The sequence below is a fragment of the Panthera tigris genome, chromosome D3, assembly GCF_018350195.1.
Source record: "Panthera tigris isolate Pti1 chromosome D3, P.tigris_Pti1_mat1.1, whole genome shotgun sequence".
Taxonomy (NCBI): domain Eukaryota; kingdom Metazoa; phylum Chordata; class Mammalia; order Carnivora; family Felidae; genus Panthera; species Panthera tigris.
Window position 1 is genome coordinate 479,056 of NC_056671.1, and position 19,636 is coordinate 498,691.

Genomic DNA, 19,636 nt, shown 5'->3' on the forward strand with positions numbered 1-19,636 from the left:
CACAGCCGCCTCCGCTCCTCCCTCTTCCTCATCCATGCCAGCCACTACTACTCTGTTGTCCACTCTGGTTTTACTCCAAGGATGCTGTCTCAGTGGAATTGTGAAGTGTGTGATTTTAGAGGGTTGGCTTTTTTCACTGTGAATAATACCCTTGATGGGTAAGTTTGTTCCTTCTTCTTGACCAATAGTATTGCATGGGAAGGATACAGCCTAGGTTGATGACTCACCTGTTAAGGAGTCCCTGGGTGGTTTCCACTTTGGGTTATCATGAGTGGGCTGCTAGGCACAGTCACGCGCAAGTGTGTGTGTGAACGTGGGTTTCTTTTCTCCGGGGTAAATGCCCAGGAGCGCAATGCTGGACTTGGTGCATTTTTAGTATCCCATAAGGCAGCGGTGTCCAGTCAGGATTGTTTTTTTTTAAGTTTTTCTTTTTTAGTTTATTTTTTTATTTATTTTTTTTTTAATTTTTTTTCAACGTTTTTTATTTATTTTTGGGACAGAGAGAGACAGAGCGTGAACGGGGGAGGGGCAGAGAGAGAGGGAGACACAGAATCGAAACAGGCTCCGAGCCATTAGCCCAGAGCCTGACGCGGGGCTCGAACCCACGGACAGCAAGATCGTGACCTGGCTGAAGTCGGACGCTCAACCGACTGCGCCACCGAGGCGCCCCTTTAGTTTATTTTTTTAAAGAGACAGAGCGGGGGAGGGGTAGAGAGGATCTGAAGCAGGCTCTGTGCTGCCAGCAGAGAACCCGATGCGGGGCTCACACTCACAAACCACGAGATCACGACTTGAGACGGAGTTGGACGCTCAACCACCGAGCCCCCTCAGGCGCCCCACGATTGTTTCTATTAGTGCTCTGGTTACAGAGCCCAGCGTGTTTTGCGGATCCTGCCTGTCGCGTTTCCCGTGACATATGTTGTCTTAATGAATCGTTCTGCCACACGTGAGGTGTTTTGGGGGACGCATCTCCTGTGTCACATCCGAAATGGTCACGCTGGGTGGACGGAGGGTTGTGGGAATGGATGGCGTCGTGATCGGTGAAGACGAATTTCCCTCCTTTCGTGCAGGGACGATGGCCCCTCTTCCTCTGTCTCAGCACTTAAGCGCCTGGAGCGCAGTCAGCGGACAGATAAGATGGATTTGCGCTTTGGTTTTGAGAGACTCAAGGAGCCTGGTGAGAAGACGGGCTGGCTCATCAACATGCACCCCGTAAGCACCTGGGCTTTTTCTCGGGCCTCGTCCCGCTCGGGAGGGCAGCTGCGGCCCTCGGAGCAGCCTTGGCCTTGGCGGCGCGGGGGATACCGGCGGAGACGGCACCGTTTGTAGCTCTCCGACTTCCCTCTTTCACACCGCTGGGTCGTGTAGGGGCTACGGGGAAGACCAGGGTGAAGGGTGTCCCTGTTAACCCACAAGAATGAAGTTTTCAGGGATGAGGGGGGGATTGAGAGAAACCCTCATTTGAAAGGTGTTGCGATGCGGTTCTTGTGAATGGGGCTGCGGGATGTGTACGCGGGGGCGGGGCAGGGAGAAAGGGTTTGTTTTTGTGCTCAGTTTCCCAGAGAGTGAAAAGCAAGAGGGGTCTTGGACTGTGCGGCGGGTAAGGTGCCTGTGCTGGCTGGTTCTCTCGTAGACCGAGATTTTAGATGAAGATAAACGCCTGGTCAGTGCGGTGGATTACTACTTTATTCAAGATGACGGGAGCAGGTTTAAGGTAAGCCCCTGAGCCCCAAGAAGCTAAAACCCACTCAAGTGACGAGGTGTAGCTGGGTCCAAAGTGGTAGCTGTGAGGAGAGGGGTTGGGAGCTGTCAGGGACACGGGTCCCTTGGAGCCACGCGGGTCACCATTTAGGGTGTCATAAGAGGAGCCAGCTTGCACAGACTGGAAGAGCAGTGGCGTCTGTCTCAGACTTTTGCCCCTGCCATATGTGCAGCTCTTAATTTCCTGCTGCAGCACCTTTTTTTTTTTTTTTTTTTTTTTAATGTTTATTTATTTATGAGGCAGAGAGAGAGCATGAGTGGGGGAGGGTCAGAGAGAGAGGGAGACACAGAGTCTGAAGCAGGCTCCAGGCTCCGAGCTGTCGGCACAGAGCCCGACGCGGGGCTCGAACTCACCGACCCTGAGATCGTGACCTGAGCCGAAGTCGGAAGCTCAACCGACTGAGCCACCCAGGCGCCCCTTCAGCATCTTTTAAGAGGTGTCAAGGGCAAGGGTGCATCGGATCCAGGCTGCTCACGAGTATAATAGCAAACAGCGTGTCTTCACTCGTCTCCCTTTTTTCTTTCTTGTTGCCTCTGAATGGTCGGTGGCTTTCGCAGGTGGCCTTGCCCTACAAGCCATATTTCTACATTGCAACCAGAAAGGTAAGTGTGGTTAGTAGCGTCAGGTCACACGACCTGAGCCTCAAATATGGGGAGCTTCGGAACTGAACGTAAAGGGGCCTCTAGAGAAACGGGCCAGGAAGACAGATTTCACTGTAGAAAGTCCTTTCACTCTGATCTCAATTTAGGGTTGTGAGCGAGAAGTTTCATCTTTTCTCTCCAAGAAGTTTCAGGGTAAAATTGCTAAAGTAGAGACTGTCCCCAAAGAGGATCTGGACTTGGTGAGTACCACTTGGCCCTTCCAGGATAAATGAGGCTGGGTCTGCCCTGCACACGGGGTGAGATGGGTGAGACGGGAGGAGGCCAAGTTTAGCACCTGTGGGGTGGTACGGGTGGCGGGGCTTCGGTGACTGTCCGTACGTCCCGGAGAAGCCCAGTGGCATAGTTGGTGCCACACGCGGAGTTGGACAAGGTGCTTTGGACTTGCTGACTCTTCCATTCGTGGGTTTACCTTTGAGTCGTTCTCCCCTTATTTTCTTTCCCCAATAAAGTCTTTTTTCTCTTGAGCTCATGAGCACAATCTCTTCATTTTGTAGCCAAATCACTTGGTGGGTCTGAAGCGAAATTACATTAAGCTGTCCTTCAACACGGTGGAGGACCTTGTCAGAGTGAGGAAGGACCTCTCCCCTGCCGTGAGGAAGAGCCGGGAGCAGGGCCACGCCAGTGATGCCTACACAGCTATGCTGTCCAGGTGAGCTTACCTGTTGTAAGCAGCCAGTGAGTCCACACGGACGGGTTCCTGGAGTGTGTCCCGAGGGGCAAGATGGATGGGAGGTAGGAAAACCCAGTGGTGAAGTTACCATAAGGATTGGCTTGTCCAGTGTGGAAGCACTTTCAAGCAATTAGATAGAATTAATTTCTTTCTTTCTTTCTTTCTTTCTTTCTTTCTTTCTTTCTTTCTTTCTTTCTTATTAATATTTGAGAGGGAGAGAGAGCATGAACGCACAAGCAGGGGGAGGGCCAGAGAGAGAGAGAGAGAGAGAGAGAGAGAGACGTAGAATCTGCAGCAGGCTCCAGGCTCTGAGCTGTCAACACAGAGCCCAACGCGGGGCTTAAACTCATGAGCCGTGAGATCATGACCTGAGCCAAAGTCGGACGCTTAACCAACTGAGCCGCCCAGGTGCCCCTAGATAGAATTTCTTATGTGCTACATTTTTGTTAAAGAAATGGTGGTTTCTTGGCTTACATTTGAGCTCTTCCTCTTTTCTTACATAGCGGTGGATTTGTGGCTCTAAAATTGAGTTGCTGTAACAGAGACATTTTGGATTCCTAGGCACACCACTTCGCTTCAGTCTGTTTTCATGGCTTATGGCAAGTGTCAAGCTGCCTTCAGAGTTTACTGCATGCCTGGAGTTACATAGCACATCTTCTCTAGAAAACTTTGGGTGTTATACAGAAAAATGTAAATATAGGATGCCCAACTCTGTTCATCAAGTGTTTAGATATCAACAATAATAGGAAACAGGATAAGAGATTAAGAAGAGGAAATCTTGGGGTGCCTGGGTGGCTCAGTCAGTTAAGTGTCCGACTCTTGGTTTTGGCTCAGGTCATGAGATTGAGCCTCTCGTTGGGCTCCACACTGAGTATGGAGCCTGCTTGGGATTTTGTCTCCCCCCGTCCCTAGCTCACTCTCTGTCTCTCTCTCAAAATAAATAAAGAAAAAGCGAGGAAATCTTGGCTAATTAAAACTTATGAAGACTTCAAGAGAGCTAATCATATTCTCTGAAAAAAGATCAATTTGGGACCCTGAACATTTCTGCACTGCACCTGCCCCCTGCCCCCAGTATAATTACCTTTTATAGTATTGCAAGGTGTCCCCAGAGGCCTAAGACTTTTCTCTAAAACTCGTTGTCTTTTTTTTCCCCTTTAATAGTCCATTTAGTGTTCTGAAGCTTACTGGGCTGATATTAGAGTTAATATTCTAGTGACAGTGATTTCCTGCTTTCCAATGATAAGGTAATTATGGTACTGAAAATTGCTACTTACCAGCTGCTGTGCCACGCAGAGAGCTCTATGAGTGTTACCTCACGACACTCCTGCAGGGTGGACGTGTTCCTGTGACCCTTGTTCTTTAAAAAAAAAAAAAAAATTTTTTTAATGTTTATTTTTGAGACAGAGAGAGACAGAGCATGAACGGGGAAGGGTCAGAGAGAGAGGGAGACACGGAATCCGAAGCAGGCTCCAGGCTCTGAGCTGTCAGCACAGAGCCCAACGCGGGGCTCGAACTCATGGACTGTGAGATCATGACCTGAGCTGAAGTCAGACTCTTAATCAACTGAGCCACCTAGGCACCCCATGACTCTCGTTCTTGATGGGGAAACAAGGTCAGCCAGGGTGGTTCACATCTGTACATGTGCCTCCCAAGTAACAGAGCATTTTCCTTTCTTTGTTTCTAATTGGGATGTAATGTACATCCCCTAAAATACGTGTTCGGAGCTCTCACTGAATTTCCTGCCCGTAGCCTGCTGCTTGTGGGAGGCTGTCATCCAACGTCGTCCTTTTTGTTTAAAGGATTTTTTTTTTTTATTTGTTTGTTTTTGAGAGAGAGGGAAAGAACATGAGCAGGGTAGGGGCACAGAGAGGGAGAGAGAGATCCCAAGCAGACTCCACGCTGTCCGGGCAGAGCCTGACACGGGGCTCAGACTAATGAACCGAGAGATCATGACCTGAGCCAAAATCAGGAGTCAGATACTTAACCGACTGAGCACCCCAGCATCCCTGCCAAACCCCCCCCCCCCCCCCCCCCCGCCCCACTAATTCTTTAAGAAGAGCCTGTCCTGGTCATCTTAGCCACCTTCTACCTTTTGTGTTTACTCCACATGGACTCTGGTCCCCCCTGCGCCATCCCCCAGCAGACTGTAGTTAGGAGTATCCTCTCTCTGTTTCACAGTGTTCTGCAAGGGGGCAGTGTGGTTGTTGATGAAGAGGAAGCCTCTAAGAAGGTCACTGACCAGTTGGACAACATCGTGGACATGCGAGAGTATGATGTGCCCTATCACATCCGCCTCTCCATTGACCTGAAGATCCATGTGGTGAGTGGGCCGTCGCTTTCGGGCAGCCCCTGGCGGTCAGGAGGTGACACTGAAAAGAAATACCCCTCCTGGGACAGACGCAGACTCTTGATAAACACGCTGCACGTCCCGCAGGCTCACTGGTACAACGTCAGGTACCGAGGAAATGCCTTCCCTGTGGAAATCACCCGCCGAGATGACCTTGTTGAACGACCTGTAAGTACTGCTTGCGTTTCCTCCATCCTGGCTTTTCCACTTGTTTCTAGAGAGATCTAATTCGGTGCTGAAGAATGAATACAATTCAGAGATTTGTTTTCTTTTTCCCCAAATACTTTCTTAAAAAAGTTGTAGAGAAATCTTTTTCCTTTTTCTTTTTTGTCGGTTTCTGATGAGGTGTGATTTCACTTAGTGCTTGTATGTCACCATGTGATGTCCTTGTTTGAGCTAGGCTGGATCTGAACTTCAAAGGAGAGCTCTGACTTCCATTTTGGATGGTTGGTAGCGACGTGATGGAGTGAAAAGCAGATTCGTATGTGGAAGGCTTTGGTTCAGGAACACATTTGTGATCTTGGGCAAGTCTGTACTCTGTTTTCTCATTTCCAAAGTGGAGATGTTGACTCTAGCACAGTCTCCCATGTGGGTTATCGTAAAGGTCAAAAGGAGGTCATGATTTTAAAGTACTTTGTGACTCAAGTGCTCTGTAATTCTAGGATTTTCCCATCATGCTTTAGCCTCTCATAGGTGTTTAAGATTTCATACCCTCCGTGAATCGTGGTGTTCTTGACATAGGTTAGTCAACCCAAAACGCCTGTCTCGCTTCTTTTGGAACCTCTCTCTGTGGCTGCTTGGCTCTTGTTTTAGCAGCTGGAGCTGGAGGTGGTGGGTGTCGGGAAGACCGTTGGCGTCTCCAGAGCTCAGCTTGGTTTACGTCCAACTTAATGAGATGTCCCTGCAGGACCCTGTGGTTTTGGCATTTGACATCGAGACAACCAAACTGCCCCTCAAGTTTCCAGACGCTGAGACTGACCAGATTATGATGATTTCCTATATGATTGACGGTCAGGTAAGTGGTGCCTCTTGGGGTGTACGCTTCCTGGGAGCAGCATGCAGCCTGTGGCTGGTGTTTTTTCGGTGAAAATAAGTGAGTTGAGTCCAGGAAAGTGAAGAAACAAGCCGTGCCCCTGCCTTCCAATCTGAGTCTGACACGTTTGGGGTCTAGGGGCTGCAGCTCCTGGTGGGCGAGGGGCCTCCCGTTGCTGCAGACTCTTGTCGCAGGAGCTTCTGTGCCGAGTGTGGGGAGGTGTGTTTGGCTTTTTGTGTCCTAACTCACACCGACTGCTCACACGCTTCCCAGGGCTACCTCATCACCAACAGGGAGATAGTGTCAGAGGATGTTGGAGATTTCGAGTTCACCCCCAAGCCAGAGTATGAGGGACCCTTCTGTGTCTTCAATGAACCCGACGAGGTAAAGAGGTGTCATGTGGGAAACTCCCTGGTGTTTGGGGTGATACCGGAAGAAGAGCCCCCTGACTCTTGAGGCCTCAGTGCTCATTTAACCAGAATGGCAGCTTGCTGGTCTGGGTTCCTGGCGGTATGGTCCTCGTTCACACTGGGGGCACAGGGTGGGTGTGGAAATGAGATACAGCATGAGATACAGCCTGCTTTTCCGAAATTTTGGGAGGGGTGGTTGGAAGTAGCTGGAAGAAGAGACACACAAATCTGCTGACTGCTATGAATCATTGAATTCAGGTTCATCTAATCCAGAGGTGGTTTGAACACGTCCAAGAGGCCAAACCCACCATCATGGTCACCTACAATGGGGACTTTTTTGACTGGTGAGTCTGACGTCTAGTTTGTGAGTAACTGGAGTGTGTCGGGGAGGGGATGTTGTGTGGCGCTGTGAATGTACTCACGCTAACGAGCTGTATGCTTAGAAATGGTTAAGATGTAGAGGAGAGGTGGGGGGGGGGGGTTCCTGGGTTTGCTCGGGAGTCTTGTGGGGCAGTCTTTCTGTATTTGAGGGAGCTGAAGAATACCTGCCGTGCGCTCCTTTATCTGCCCTCATCCCTAGGCCGTTTGTGGAGGCCAGAGCGGCGGTCCACGGGCTGAGCATGTACCAGGAGATAGGGTTCCAGAAGGACAGCCAGGGGGAGTATAAGGCATCCCAGTGCATCCACATGGACTGTCTCAGGTAGGCCCGGCGGCTCCTGGCGCTGTCTTAGGGGGCTTTCTGTGTGCGGGTCCAAGGCTCCCTTCTTGCACACCCTTGTCCTGTCTGCGTCCCTTTGAGGGAGGATGGTGGCCAATGTTGCAGCTCCATCACCTTCAAGGACAGCGGCTGTGGCTGGGTCTGGGGACGTGTTGTCTTCCCTTGTGTGTTCATTACTCCTTCCACCAGCAAACACATCAGTGTCAGGCCTCGGGCTGGGGAAGCCAGAACAGAAAGAGGCCGGGTTGAGTCAGGCCCTGGTGCTGTGAGAGCTCCCCACGGAGGTGAGGGTGCTGCAGCCAGGGGTGTCCAGGCTGGAGAGAAAGGAGGTTTTGTGGGCCTCCTGTACCCTGTGGGGAGGCAGATTTTATCTTGGGGGGCCTGGCATTATGGTGGGGGCCGGAGGGGGCAGATGGGAGTGAGGAGAGGGGTGGACTTGGGCATCCACAGACCTGGGCGGGGGGCAGAGGTACCTGGGACACAGGGAATGTTGGTTCTCAGGGTTTGGGGTGGGCTCTGGAGCAGGAGGGTGGGTTCTAGGTAGAAGCAGGCCTGGGAACGCCACTTGCAGGGGGCGTGGTGATCAACGGATTCCAGAAGAGAAGAAAAAGGACGGGAGGGGGCTTCAGAGGAGGCGGCGATATTGGGAGATCCCAGGGGCACTTCTAGGAGTGAGGATAGCCAAGGGTCTGGAGGCTGAGGGAGGGGAGACTTGATGCAGTCAAGAGAGAGCTGTGGCCGCCAGGGACACGACCACATCCGTCGCGGAGCTGCCTCACAGGGAGGATTTGCAGACAGGTGTGAGGGTGAGGGGCGCAGGGTAGCCCCCGGTTTCCGTGCCGAAGGGACTGTGTAAGCAGAGAGGAGGTTAAGAAGAGCGCCTGAGAGCAGGGAGAGCAGGGCAGACTGGCAGTCCCATGGGACAAGCTGGAGGGGCTGAGGGCTCCCTCCTGCTCAGCGTTCTCTCTCCACAAGGGACAGAGGGAGGCCATGGGACTCGGGAGACTGGCGTTTCCTTGTGTTTGTGGGCGTATCTGTGAGATTACCTGGATCTGGGATAGAGGCTTCGCAAGGCGCCTGTGCCGTGCGGGGTCTCGGTGGCAATCCTGGGCGTATCTGTTGGGACGAGCCGTCTTTCTGTGTCGTGTCCAGCGGGGCTGCCTCTCGCAGTGCGTGGGCTGTGTCTCAGAGCCATCTCTGACCTTTGCACGTGTTCTTGTTCCTAGGTGGGTGAAGAGGGACAGTTACCTTCCTGTGGGCAGTCACAACCTCAAGGCGGCTGCCAAAGCCAAGTTGGGCTACGACCCTGTGGAGCTGGACCCTGAAGACATGTGCCGGATGGCCACCGAGCAGCCCCAGGCATGCGCCTCTCCTCACGGCCTTTACCTGTAGCTCCCACACGGTGCCTGCCCGGCTCCTGGTCGCTCTCACCGCCCTGTGTTCTCTCCTCAGACTCTGGCCACATACTCGGTGTCAGACGCGGTGGCCACGTACTACCTGTACATGAAGTACGTCCACCCCTTCATATTCGCCCTCTGCACCATTATCCCCATGGAGCCTGACGAGGTCAGTGCGTCTCCCGGCCCCGTGTGCCGGTGTCAGCCCGCCGCCCTTGGAGCTTGTCCCCGGCGGCTGCCGTGGATGCAGCTGTGTGATTTTGGCGTTTGGTTTGAAGTCTGGCTTTTCCCCCGCAGGTGCTGCGGAAGGGCTCCGGGACGCTGTGTGAGGCCTTGTTGATGGTGCAGGCCTTCCATGCCAACATCATCTTCCCCAACAAGCAGGAGCAGGAGTTTAACAAGCTGACCGATGATGGCCACGTGCTGGACGCCGAGACCTATGTGGGTGGCCACGTGGAGGCCCTGGAGTCGGGCGTGTTCCGCAGTGACATCCCCTGCCGGTTCAGGATGGTGAGCCCTCCCCGCTCTCCCGAGGGCTGAGACCCAGAAGCCTCCAGGGCTGCAGTACAGCCCTCACCCCTTTCTTGCCCTGTGGGTCCCTCACCAGCCCTCCCTTGTCTGGCCTGTCCTTGACTGAGGTGCTGCGGGACAAGCCCTTGGCTTCTCCGGGCCGGTCCCGGCAGTGTCCTGCCCGAGGTAGTTGGGTACGTGTGAGGGCGTTTTCCCTTCTCACTTGCGTTCTCTCTTGGTCATCTGTACTAGAATCCTGCCGCCTTTGACTTCCTGCTGCAGCGGGTGGAGAAGACCATGCGTCATGCCATCGAGGAAGAGGAGAAGGTGCCCATGGAGCAGGTCACCAACTTCCAAGAGGTAACGCTCCAGGGGCCAGGAGAGACCGTCTTCACACGCCCTGCTTGTAGACTGGCTGCTTTCAGTAGCATGCACCTACTGTGTGCTGATACTTGGGCTCCGAGCCAGGTGATACAGAGTCTGTTCTGGTCTGCTTGGGGGGCACAGGACAGTGTTGTGGTTACGGTGAATGACTGGGCTTTGGGAGATGGTAGAGATTCACAAGTTGGCCGTGGGGTCTTGAGCTGGCTATTGCTTAGAACATAGTGGTGGGTGGACGCAGGACAAAGGCGAGGGATAGGCCTTATGCCCAGTTCATTTGGACTTTATTTTGTAGGCAGTGAGGAGCCACTGGTTTTAATTTTTGTTGTTAAGGAGACTTTAAAAGTGATGATAGTCAATTCCTACAGATGACAGAGTAGAATGTAGTGACTGTAAAAACTGTCCAATAATGGTTAGAAAGCACCATTTACAAGTGCTACATGCCTGGAGACCCCAGGTACCTCCCGCCTTGCTTGTCTTATTTGAACATGGCACTTCTCAGGTGTGTCTGTCGGGCACTGCTCAACACTACAGCATATTGAGTCACTAGTGGTTTGGAGCTTTTACGAGTTTTAGGATTGATTTCAAGAAATATGTCATAACAGGGGCAGATGAGTGGGTCTGTCAGTTAAGCGTGTGACTCTTGATTTTAGCTCAGGTCATGATCTTGAGGTTGTGAGATGGAGACCCGCATCAGGCCCCACGCTCAGGGCAGAGATTCTCTCCTCATCCTCCCCATCTCTCCTCTCTGTCTGTCTGTCTCTCTCTAAGAAATGTCTCAGAACAGACTCACTAGGCAGAATTTGAATAAGAATGGTTACAGGGGCGCCTGGGTGGCTCAGTCAGTTAAGTATCCAACTCTTTTTTTTTTTTTTTAATTTTTTTTTTTCAACGTTTTTTATTTATTTTTGGGACAGAGAGAGACAGAGCATGAACAGGGGAGGGGCAGAGAGAGAGGGAGACACAGAATCGGAAACAGGCTCCAGGCTCCGAGCCATCAGCCCAGAGCCTGACGCGGGGCTCGAACTCACAGACCGCGAGATCGTGACCTGGCTGAAGTCGGACGCTTAACCGACTGCGCCACCCAGGCGCCCCAAGTATCCAACTCTTAATAGATTCTTGATATCAGTTCGGGTCACGATCTCATGGTCCTGAGATCGAGCCACACGCTGGGCTCTGTGCCGGGTGTGGAGCCTGCTTAAGATTCCGCCTCTCCCTCTGCCCCTCCCCTGCTTGTGCTCTCTGGTCTCTCACACGTGAGAAAGCTGTGTTTGTACACTGTAAAGTGCTGTGCAGCTGTTGTCAGCTCCAGCTACCATACACTTTAAGAACTAAGAACAACCTGGGGGCACCTGGGTGGCTTAGCCGCTTAAGCATCCGACTTCGGCTCAGGTCATGATCTCACGGCTCTTGAGTTCAGGCCCCACGTTGGGCTCTGTGCTGACAGCTCGGAGCCTGGAGCCTGCTTCGGATTCTGTGTCTCCCTCTCTCTCTGCCCCTCCCCTGCTCACACTCTGTCTCTGTCTCAAAAACAAATAACATTAGGGGCGTTCATGTTCTGTCTGTCTCTGTCTCAAAAATAAATAAACGTTAAAAAAAAAAAAAATTAAAAAAAACAAAAAAACAAATAACATTAAAAAAACTTAAAAAAAAAAAAGGGAACTAAGAACAACCTAGAAGAGTGGCTAGGCTAAAGAACAAATGTGAGTTAACACCTTAGAAGGAACACACTTTCAACTTGAAGAAATAGTGAAATGAGTGAGAACAAAGATATGCTGATTGGAGGGACTCTAGACACCCTGGCGAATCCAGCAGTAGGCTCCTAGAGGACGGAGTATGGCTCCTTCGCGGTTTCTAAAGTGTGTTCTAGAGGGCACTGGACTCATCTCTTTGTTCCCGAGGGGCCATCTCATCCCGAGGATGCTGAGGGGAGGTGCCAGCCGGGGATCTCGGCAGCGCAGGTGTGTTCCGTGGGAACTGCCTCCCTCCCCTCTTACCTGGACTGTCTCCGTGGGCCTCCTCATTGGCATTTCAGGACCTGCCTCGGTGGAGAAGGATGGAGTGATTATTCAAATGATTGATTTGCTTAAAATTCAACTAGGAACAAATATTAATACTTCTGGTATTTTCTGTTGTATATGATAAACATTCTTCCTTTTAGTCATTGTTGCTGTATAATTTTTGGTGTGTTTTTTTATTTTGACTACTTTGGAGGGTTTTAAGGAATGTTTTCTTGTTGTGTTTTGTTTTTTGAGCGAGAGCTTGCAGGGGTAGGGGTGCAGAGAGAGAGAGAGAATCCCAATCAGGCTTCACACAGAGTCTAGAGCCTGACGCGGGGCTTGATCTCCCGACCGTGAGATCATGACCTGAGCTGAAATGAAGAGTCGAATGATGCTTAACTGAGCCACCCAGGCGCCCCTTAAGGAGTTTAATACTAAAGGCAATTTTTTCATTCAAATGATTTTTCTAATATGACTTCCAAATTTAACACATTTCATTAAAAAAAAAAAGATGGCTACTCTCCTGGTTAGTCTTCGTATTTATTCATATGTTTTTTAGTTTTCTCTATTCTTTTTTAAGCTTTTTTTTTAAATGTTCATTATCTTTGAGAGGAGAGAGCGAGCGGGGGAGGCGCAGAGAGAGAGGGGTAGATACAGAATCCAAAGCAGACTCCAGGCTCTGAGCTGTCAGTACAGAGCCCGACGTGGGGCTTGAACCCACAAACCGTGAGATCATGACCTGAGCTGAAGTCGGACGCTTAACCGAGTGAGCCACCCAGGCGCCCCTGGTTTTCTCTATTCTTAAATGTCTATAACAGACGTTGGCAAACTATAGCCCATGAGGCCTATGTAACCAGCAAGCTAAGAATAGCTTTTACATTTTAAAGATGTTATAAAAAAAAGATTGTGACAGATTGTGTGGCCACAAAACCTAAATTAAGATATTTATTATCTGGTCCCATCCAGAGGTTTCCTGAGTCATTAGATTAACTTCTAAATATACTAATTCTCCAGTTCTGATGTGTACGTTTTGTGCAGAATGAACTTACCAGATAAGTACATATTAATGTTATGATGTAATCAGGTATTAGTTTTGGGAGAGTGAATATATCACCATTAGAAGACAGTTAGTTTTAGGGGCACCAGGGTGGCTCAGTTGGTTAAGCATCCGACTTCGGCTCAGGTCTGATCTCATCGTTTGTGAGTTTTAGCCCCACATCGGGCTCTGTGCTGACAGCTCGGAGCATGGAGCCTGCTTCGGATTCTGTGTCTCCCTCTCTCTCTGCCCCTCACCCACTCGTGTTCTGTCTCCCTCTCTTTCTGACCCTCCTCCACTCGCACTCTGTGTCTCTCTCTCAAAAATAAACATTAAAAAAAAAAAAGTGGACTCTTTCTCTCCCTGTTTTATTTAGGGCTTGGTCTTTAGTATTTTTAATTGTGCTAGTTTCCCCACGTTTACTCTGGGAGGCTTATTCTCGCGGGTTCTCAGTGGCCTCCCCCTGTGTCTGCTGTTGGTCATGGGGGTGTTTCTTCCCATGCTCTGTGATTTTGGGATGTGAATTTGTATTCAGCAGGGAGTCTCCTGCAGCCCATTGGGGGCCGTCAGTTACTTTGACGGTTGTTTGTGGCCGGGGTCCCTTGTCACCTGGTTCCTGGGCCGGAGGGTTCCCAGATCCAGTGGAGTGTAACGTAAACCCCACACTTATTAGAGGGACTAGCCTGCGGTGCCAGATGTGCAGCCCAGAGGAGATGTGATTTTGGTGAGCAGGCTTGTAGTTTATTCTTTCACAGAGGTGGCCTTTGTTGGTCCTGCCTTTTTGGGGGGGTTCTGTTTCGTCCCCCTGTTGTGTGCAGGCTTCCTGTCCCTGAGGAGGCACGAGAACCGTGCGGGAGCGCACACACCCTGGGCCAAGGCAGCCGACCTCAGAAAGGCCTGCTCGTGAGGCCGGGAGCTCGGGTCTCAGGAGGGAGGTTTCTCTCCTTTCTCGGACAGGAGTCCCTCCTGAACCTCGCTCACTCGTGCAGACACTTGTTCACACGGAACACCGCCCTCCTGGGAGCCTGTGGTTTGGGTGTGTGTGGGCTAAGGTGCCCAGGTGCCCAGTGCCCAGTGTACACTCTGGGCACTGGGTCCATGAGCAAGATGGCATTAGGCACATGTCCCGGTTTGATGCCGGGAGAATTAAGCTCATCCCAGCTTGAGCCTGACCTCCTCCTGACCTTGCCCCAGTGCCTTTCCCCTTTGCTGATTGAGTTCTGTGTCCTTGCACTGTGAGTCACTACACCTGGGAGTGGTCCTAGAGACCCCGACCCAGAGCCTGGCCTCTGCCAGGCCACCGCTGATGTAGCTCTCTGCTCTGGTTTTGAGTCTCCTCTTCGCTCTTGCCCTCTGGGGTAACTTAGAAACTCAGTTCTGCATTTACAGGGATAGTCCTCATATTTCATGCAGGATATCTAGGTGTTAGGTACCAGGAGGGTTTTTTTACATAACAGTTTAACCTCTGGCTGGAAACAAATCTGATTCATCGGTTTGTAAAGTAATGCTGGGGACCATCTAGCACCGAGGTTCAGAGTGTGGCGTTTGGGCTAAGGGCGCCTGTGCTTGAGCCCCTGCTAAGCTCTTGAGCCTCTCATGTGTCAGGTGAGGGGCTGCTGAGGCAGGGATATCACATACCCACACTGTGCATGCACACAGGGCACCCAGGAAGGGTGCTGTTGATACTCGAGCTGGGTCTTACACCTTGCTGGCGGGTGGGCCCTGCCATCTGAGTCCACAGTCTTTCAGTTTTCTCCCAGTCCCGAAAGGTCCTCTGGGGTGGAGGCTGCTGCTTCCTGAGATGCTGTGCTCCTTAGGGTTCTTTCCTTGTGAGGTTCCTGTACCTCCCGGACCTAGCATTGGTGGCCAGCGTCTGCTGTCCTTCTGGGACCCACGTGCTTGCTTTGTTGCTGTCTATACAGTCTTTCTCCTTTCTCCGTAGGTGTGTGATCAGATTAAGACCAAGCTCACCTCCCTGAAAGATGTCCCAAACAGAATCGAGTGTCCCCTTATCTACCACCTGGATGTGGGGGCCATGTACCCCAACATCATCCTGACGAACCGCCTGCAGGTGAGACGGATTCCCCTGTCAGAATCGAGCTCTTTTCTGCCCAAATACTAACTGCTGCACCCCCCCCACCCAACCCCACCCCCAGCCCTCTGCCGTGGTGGACGAGGCCACCTGTGCTGCCTGTGACTTCAACAAGCCTGGAGCAGACTGCCAGAGGAAGATGGCCTGGCAGTGGAGGGGCGAGTTCAGTGAGTGCGACCCAGGGGCAGGGGCCGGGTGGCTCAGCAGGCAGCGGGTGCATAGGTCTCTGTCACAGACTCTCCTCTGTCGCCCTCCTAGTGCCAGCCAGTCGCAGCGAGTACCATCGGATCCAGCACCAGCTGGAGTCAGAGAAGTTCCCTCCCTTGACTGCAGAGGGCCCAGCCCGGGCCTTTCACGAGCTGTCCCGCGAGGAGCAGGCTAAATATGAGAAGCGGAGGCTGTCAGGTGAGCAGTTTCCTAACACTGTGGTTCCTCTGACTTGGGCCTTTCTGGTATGTCACAGCTTGATGTCATCTAAACTAGATGTTGCACTAGATAAGAGATGAGATCACTGTGAACTATCTCTTCCTAGCCTCCTTTTCCTTATTTCTCCCTCAGTGAATGTTCGGATGATGAATTCTGCTTCCCGGGCTCTTGCCGAATTTGGCCCGTTCACACTGGGCTGTCCTTTGATAGGATAAACCAGCACTGTCTCTCTGAGTTTCGTGCTCCTCCGTACTGACCTGGGAAGCTTCATTTGTTGGTGTCGGCCTTATCCTGACTTCCTTTGGCTACGTACAGGTGGCCCGGCTATGTCCTGTTTGGGGTCTCACATGCTCCCCTGCTCTCGATTGTGCCGCAGATTACTGCCGGAAGGCCTACAAGAAGATCCACGTGACCAGAGTGGAGGAGCGCCTCACCACCATCTGCCAGCGGGAGAACTCCTTCTATGTGGACACGGTGCGCGCCTTCCGGGACAGGCGCTATGAGTTCAAGGGTCTCCACAAGGCGAGTCTGACCTTTGTGAAGTCAGAACAGTCTAGTCTCTGAGATGAGAGTCCTTGCTTGGTGCTGTCTGGACAGTCATGACTTCCCCAGTTAGGATGTGTGGCTCCCAGCCTCACGCGTTTGGAAAGTAATTGAATGCACGGTTTTGAGTTTGTTTGTTTCTTGTTTTTAAGTAGGCTTCATGCCCAATGTGGAGCCCGGCGAGGGGCCTGAACTCGTGACCTGGAGACCAAGACCTAGGATGAGCTCAAGAGTCAGACACATAACCAACTGAGCCACCCAGGCGCCCCTCGCTTATTTTTAGTTTTGAGGATTTAAGGGCCTGAGGCCTTGAAACTATTTTGAATGATTGCTTTTGAAATATTTATTTAGAGCAGGGATCAGCTGACTATGGGTGGGCAGACTTTTTATAAATAAAATTTGATAGGAACGGAGCCGTGTCCGCTGCAGCAGGGAGGTGAGCAGCGGAGCAGAAGCGGAGGCTGCATGAGCACGGTATTGGCCATATGGCCGTAGTTTGCCAGCCTCCGATGGGGACGAATTCGGGTGATTTACTGGCCTGGCTCATCCAGGAGGATCAGGGAAGACACATACCACCTCAGTTGTCATGACAAATCGTAGCTTTATACTTAAGCAAATGGGGTTGTTTTTCCTGAAGGACCTTCCTTCATTGTTGGACTCGGTAAGGTCCCTGCTCTGATAGACTTTGTCACTGTAAAAGATACGCGACATAAAACCTAACGTTTTTAAGTGCACGGTTCTGTGGCGTTGGGTGCGTTCACACTGTTATGCAGCCGCCACCCCGGGCCTTGCCAGAACTCTTCATCTCGCAGAACTAAAACTCGGCACCATTTAACCACAAGCCCCCCATCTCACTTTCGGTCTCTGAGTCCAGCTCCTCTAGGCCCTCACGGAAGGGGAGTCACGCGGTGTTTGTCTCTCATGACGGCTCTTTCCCTTCGCGTCGTGTCCTCGGGTTCGTCCGTGTAGTCGCGGGTGTCAGAATCTCCTTTCGGGGCTGAATGATACTCCGTTGTGTGTACGCACCACATCGTGTGCATCCGCCCCCCGTCCACGGACACTGGGTTGCTTCCGCGGTTTGGCCACTTGAAGAATGCTGCTGTGAACGTGGGTGTGCAAATCTCTTGAAGTCCCTGATGTCATTCTTTTGAGTGTGAACCCCGACGGGATTGCTGGGTCCTGTGCTAATTCCGTTTTTAACCTTTTGAGGAACTGCCATACCGTTTCATGTTAATTAACTATTAAGTTACTTATTCTCTCTCTCTCTCTTCAGACAAGCACTAAAAGCGTCTGTCTTGTTCTTCAGAGTCTACACAATACCTGGCACATAGTAGGCATTCAACAGATACCTGAATTGTTTCTTTCTTTATATTACTTTATTACTTTTTTTTAGAGAGAGAGCACACGCAGGAGAGGGGCAGAGAGAGAGAATCTTAAGCAGCCTCCGTACTCAGTGAGGAGCCCCACACAGGCTCTGTCCCACAACCCTGGCATCATGACCTGAGCTGAAATCAAGAGTTGGACACTTGGGGCGCCCGGGTGGCCCAGCCAGTTAAGCGTCTGACTTCGGCTCAGGTCGGGGTCTCATGGTTTGTGGGTTTGAGCCCCGTGTCGGGCTCTGTGCTGACAGCTCGGAGCCTGGAGCCTCCATCGGATTCTGTGTCTCCCTCTCGCTCTGCCCCTCCCCAGCTTGTGCGCTTGTGCACGCGCTGTCGCTCTGTCTCTCAAAAATAAACATTAAAAAAAGAAAGAAAGAAACCACGTGCTGGAGTCTCTAGGGGGTCGGTCACGATGTCTGCCCTGTTCATCTGGCTGTGCCACTAGAGAGAACGGGATAAGGAAACGTGGCAGAGCATCAACGGTTGTTTTTCCCGATGTGTCTATAGTCTTCGCTTGTATTGGATTTTGAAGGTTTCTATAGATTTGACATTTTCCCAATATGAGAATGCCGGGCCGCGGACCGTAGACTGAGCTGGAGGAACCGAGTTGGTGATCGGTGCGCGTGTGGTTCCAGGTGTGGAAGAAGAAGCTGTCTGCGGCCGTGGAGGTGGGCGACGCCGCCGAAGTGAAGCGCTGCAAGAACATGGAGGTCCTGTACGACTCCCTGCAGCTGGCGCACAAGTGCATCCTGAACTCCTTCTACGGCTACGTCATGCGCAAAGGGTGGGCTCCCGGCCGAGGGCCTCGCTCCGTGGAGCGAGGGTGGGGGCGTCCGGCTGCGCCGACCCAGGGCGTCTGGACTGCCGGGGACCGGTACCACGGACGTGTTGTCGGAATGTCTTGGGCTGGAGACAGTGATTTGGCAGTTTCCGGTGTATTTATGTGACTTGGTGAATGGCATAACCTGGGGGCTGTAGAGGGTCTAGGCCGTCCTGAAAAAGCACCACGTGAGCCATGGGGGGTGTAAAGCCGTCTGAGGAGTCAGGATGGCCAGGAGTGGGGGGGTCTGAAAGCCGAGATGGATGCTCTTTCTGATGGAGATGTACAGCCAGGTGGGTGAGGGCCTTGGGGAGAGCAGGCTGTAGAGGCCTGGCCGCCGTGGGCAGGGTCACGAGGAGCAGCAGCATGGAGGCTCTGGAGGAGGACGATGGGGTGCTGGGGTTTGTTGGGTTTGGGTGAGGGGGAGGAAAGTGGGGCCGGGAGGGGCCGGCCTCTGGGCGCCCGACCTTGTGGGTGAGACCCGGTTTGGGGGCAACGAGGCGGGTGTCTGGCGGGGAGTTGAGGGTGTTTGTGGGCCTGTGCTTTCCCTGAGAAGTCGGAGGATGAGCGTCGGGTCTGGGAGATGGAGAAGGCACGAGACGGAGCTGGGGACAGGGGGAGAGGGCTCGTGGGGGGGGGGGGGGGGCGGGGCACGGGACCATCTGGGCTGGTACCGAGAGAGCATGCCGCCTCCAGCCCCACACCCTGAAGCGGGGCGGAGGAGTGTCCTCAGCACGGCCCCGTGCTGCCGCGGTTCCTGCCCCACTTCAGACGTCCCCTCCGCGGTGTCCTCCTGACCTCCTCTAAGGACCCTTTGCGGGGAGCCCTACCCACCCCACCCCCAGGCTGTGACTGTCTTCCTCAGGGCTCGCTGGTACTCCATGGAGATGGCAGGCATTGTCTGCTTCACGGGAGCCAACATCATCACCCAGGCACGGGAACTGATCGAACAGATCGGGTGAGCGCTGTGCTCTGGTCAGCTGCCGGGAGTGGACAGCCTACGGGGGGAAGGCTGGGGGGCACAGACGGGGAGTGAGCATGTGGGCATTGTGTTTTTGGGTCCATGGCCTGGAAGGGCCTTCACACTGGGTACTTCCTGCATGGAGGCCATGGTCCAGCATCCACGTGGCCTCGTTTCTCTCTTTCTAAAGGAGGCCCTTAGAGCTGGACACAGACGGAATATGGTGCGTCCTGCCCAACAGCTTCCCTGAAAACTTTGTCATCAAGACGACCAGTGTAAAAAAACCCAAGGTGACCATCTCCTACCCTGGGGCCATGTTAAACATCATGGTCAAGGTGAGCCTGGGTCTCCAGGGAGGGCCTGCTATCTCTGGGCCTGGGTTCTTAACGTCTCTACTCTGATGGGGATTTGGGGGGGGGGGGGGGGACTGCATCGGCTGTCACACTGGCGCGTTCCCCTTCCTAACGTCACGTCACCCTGCTTGACGCC

The 19,636-nt window shown here is 52.6% G+C and overlaps 1 protein-coding gene across 2 annotated transcripts in view; it reads left to right on the top strand.

The window, feature by feature from the left end:
• POLE (DNA polymerase epsilon, catalytic subunit) overlaps positions 1-19,636 on the top strand; it is a 45,840-nt gene that overhangs the window by 1,092 nt on the left and 25,112 nt on the right. For both annotated transcript variants that reach the window (XM_042962050.1, XM_042962051.1), the window contains exons 2-23: positions 1,071-1,212; positions 1,634-1,714; positions 2,320-2,364; positions 2,511-2,603; positions 2,919-3,073; positions 5,273-5,414; positions 5,529-5,609; positions 6,349-6,456; positions 6,748-6,858; positions 7,143-7,228; positions 7,465-7,584; positions 8,829-8,961; positions 9,055-9,168; positions 9,297-9,509; positions 9,762-9,869; positions 14,869-14,997; positions 15,083-15,185; positions 15,277-15,423; positions 15,821-15,966; positions 18,002-18,150; positions 19,052-19,144; positions 19,338-19,482. In XM_042962050.1, coding sequence (XP_042817984.1) covers positions 1,071-1,212; positions 1,634-1,714; positions 2,320-2,364; positions 2,511-2,603; positions 2,919-3,073; positions 5,273-5,414; positions 5,529-5,609; positions 6,349-6,456; positions 6,748-6,858; positions 7,143-7,228; positions 7,465-7,584; positions 8,829-8,961; positions 9,055-9,168; positions 9,297-9,509; positions 9,762-9,869; positions 14,869-14,997; positions 15,083-15,185; positions 15,277-15,423; positions 15,821-15,966; positions 18,002-18,150; positions 19,052-19,144; positions 19,338-19,482 — 2,644 coding nt within the window. The remainder of the gene's footprint in view (positions 1-1,070; positions 1,213-1,633; positions 1,715-2,319; positions 2,365-2,510; positions 2,604-2,918; positions 3,074-5,272; positions 5,415-5,528; positions 5,610-6,348; positions 6,457-6,747; positions 6,859-7,142; positions 7,229-7,464; positions 7,585-8,828; positions 8,962-9,054; positions 9,169-9,296; positions 9,510-9,761; positions 9,870-14,868; positions 14,998-15,082; positions 15,186-15,276; positions 15,424-15,820; positions 15,967-18,001; positions 18,151-19,051; positions 19,145-19,337; positions 19,483-19,636) is intronic.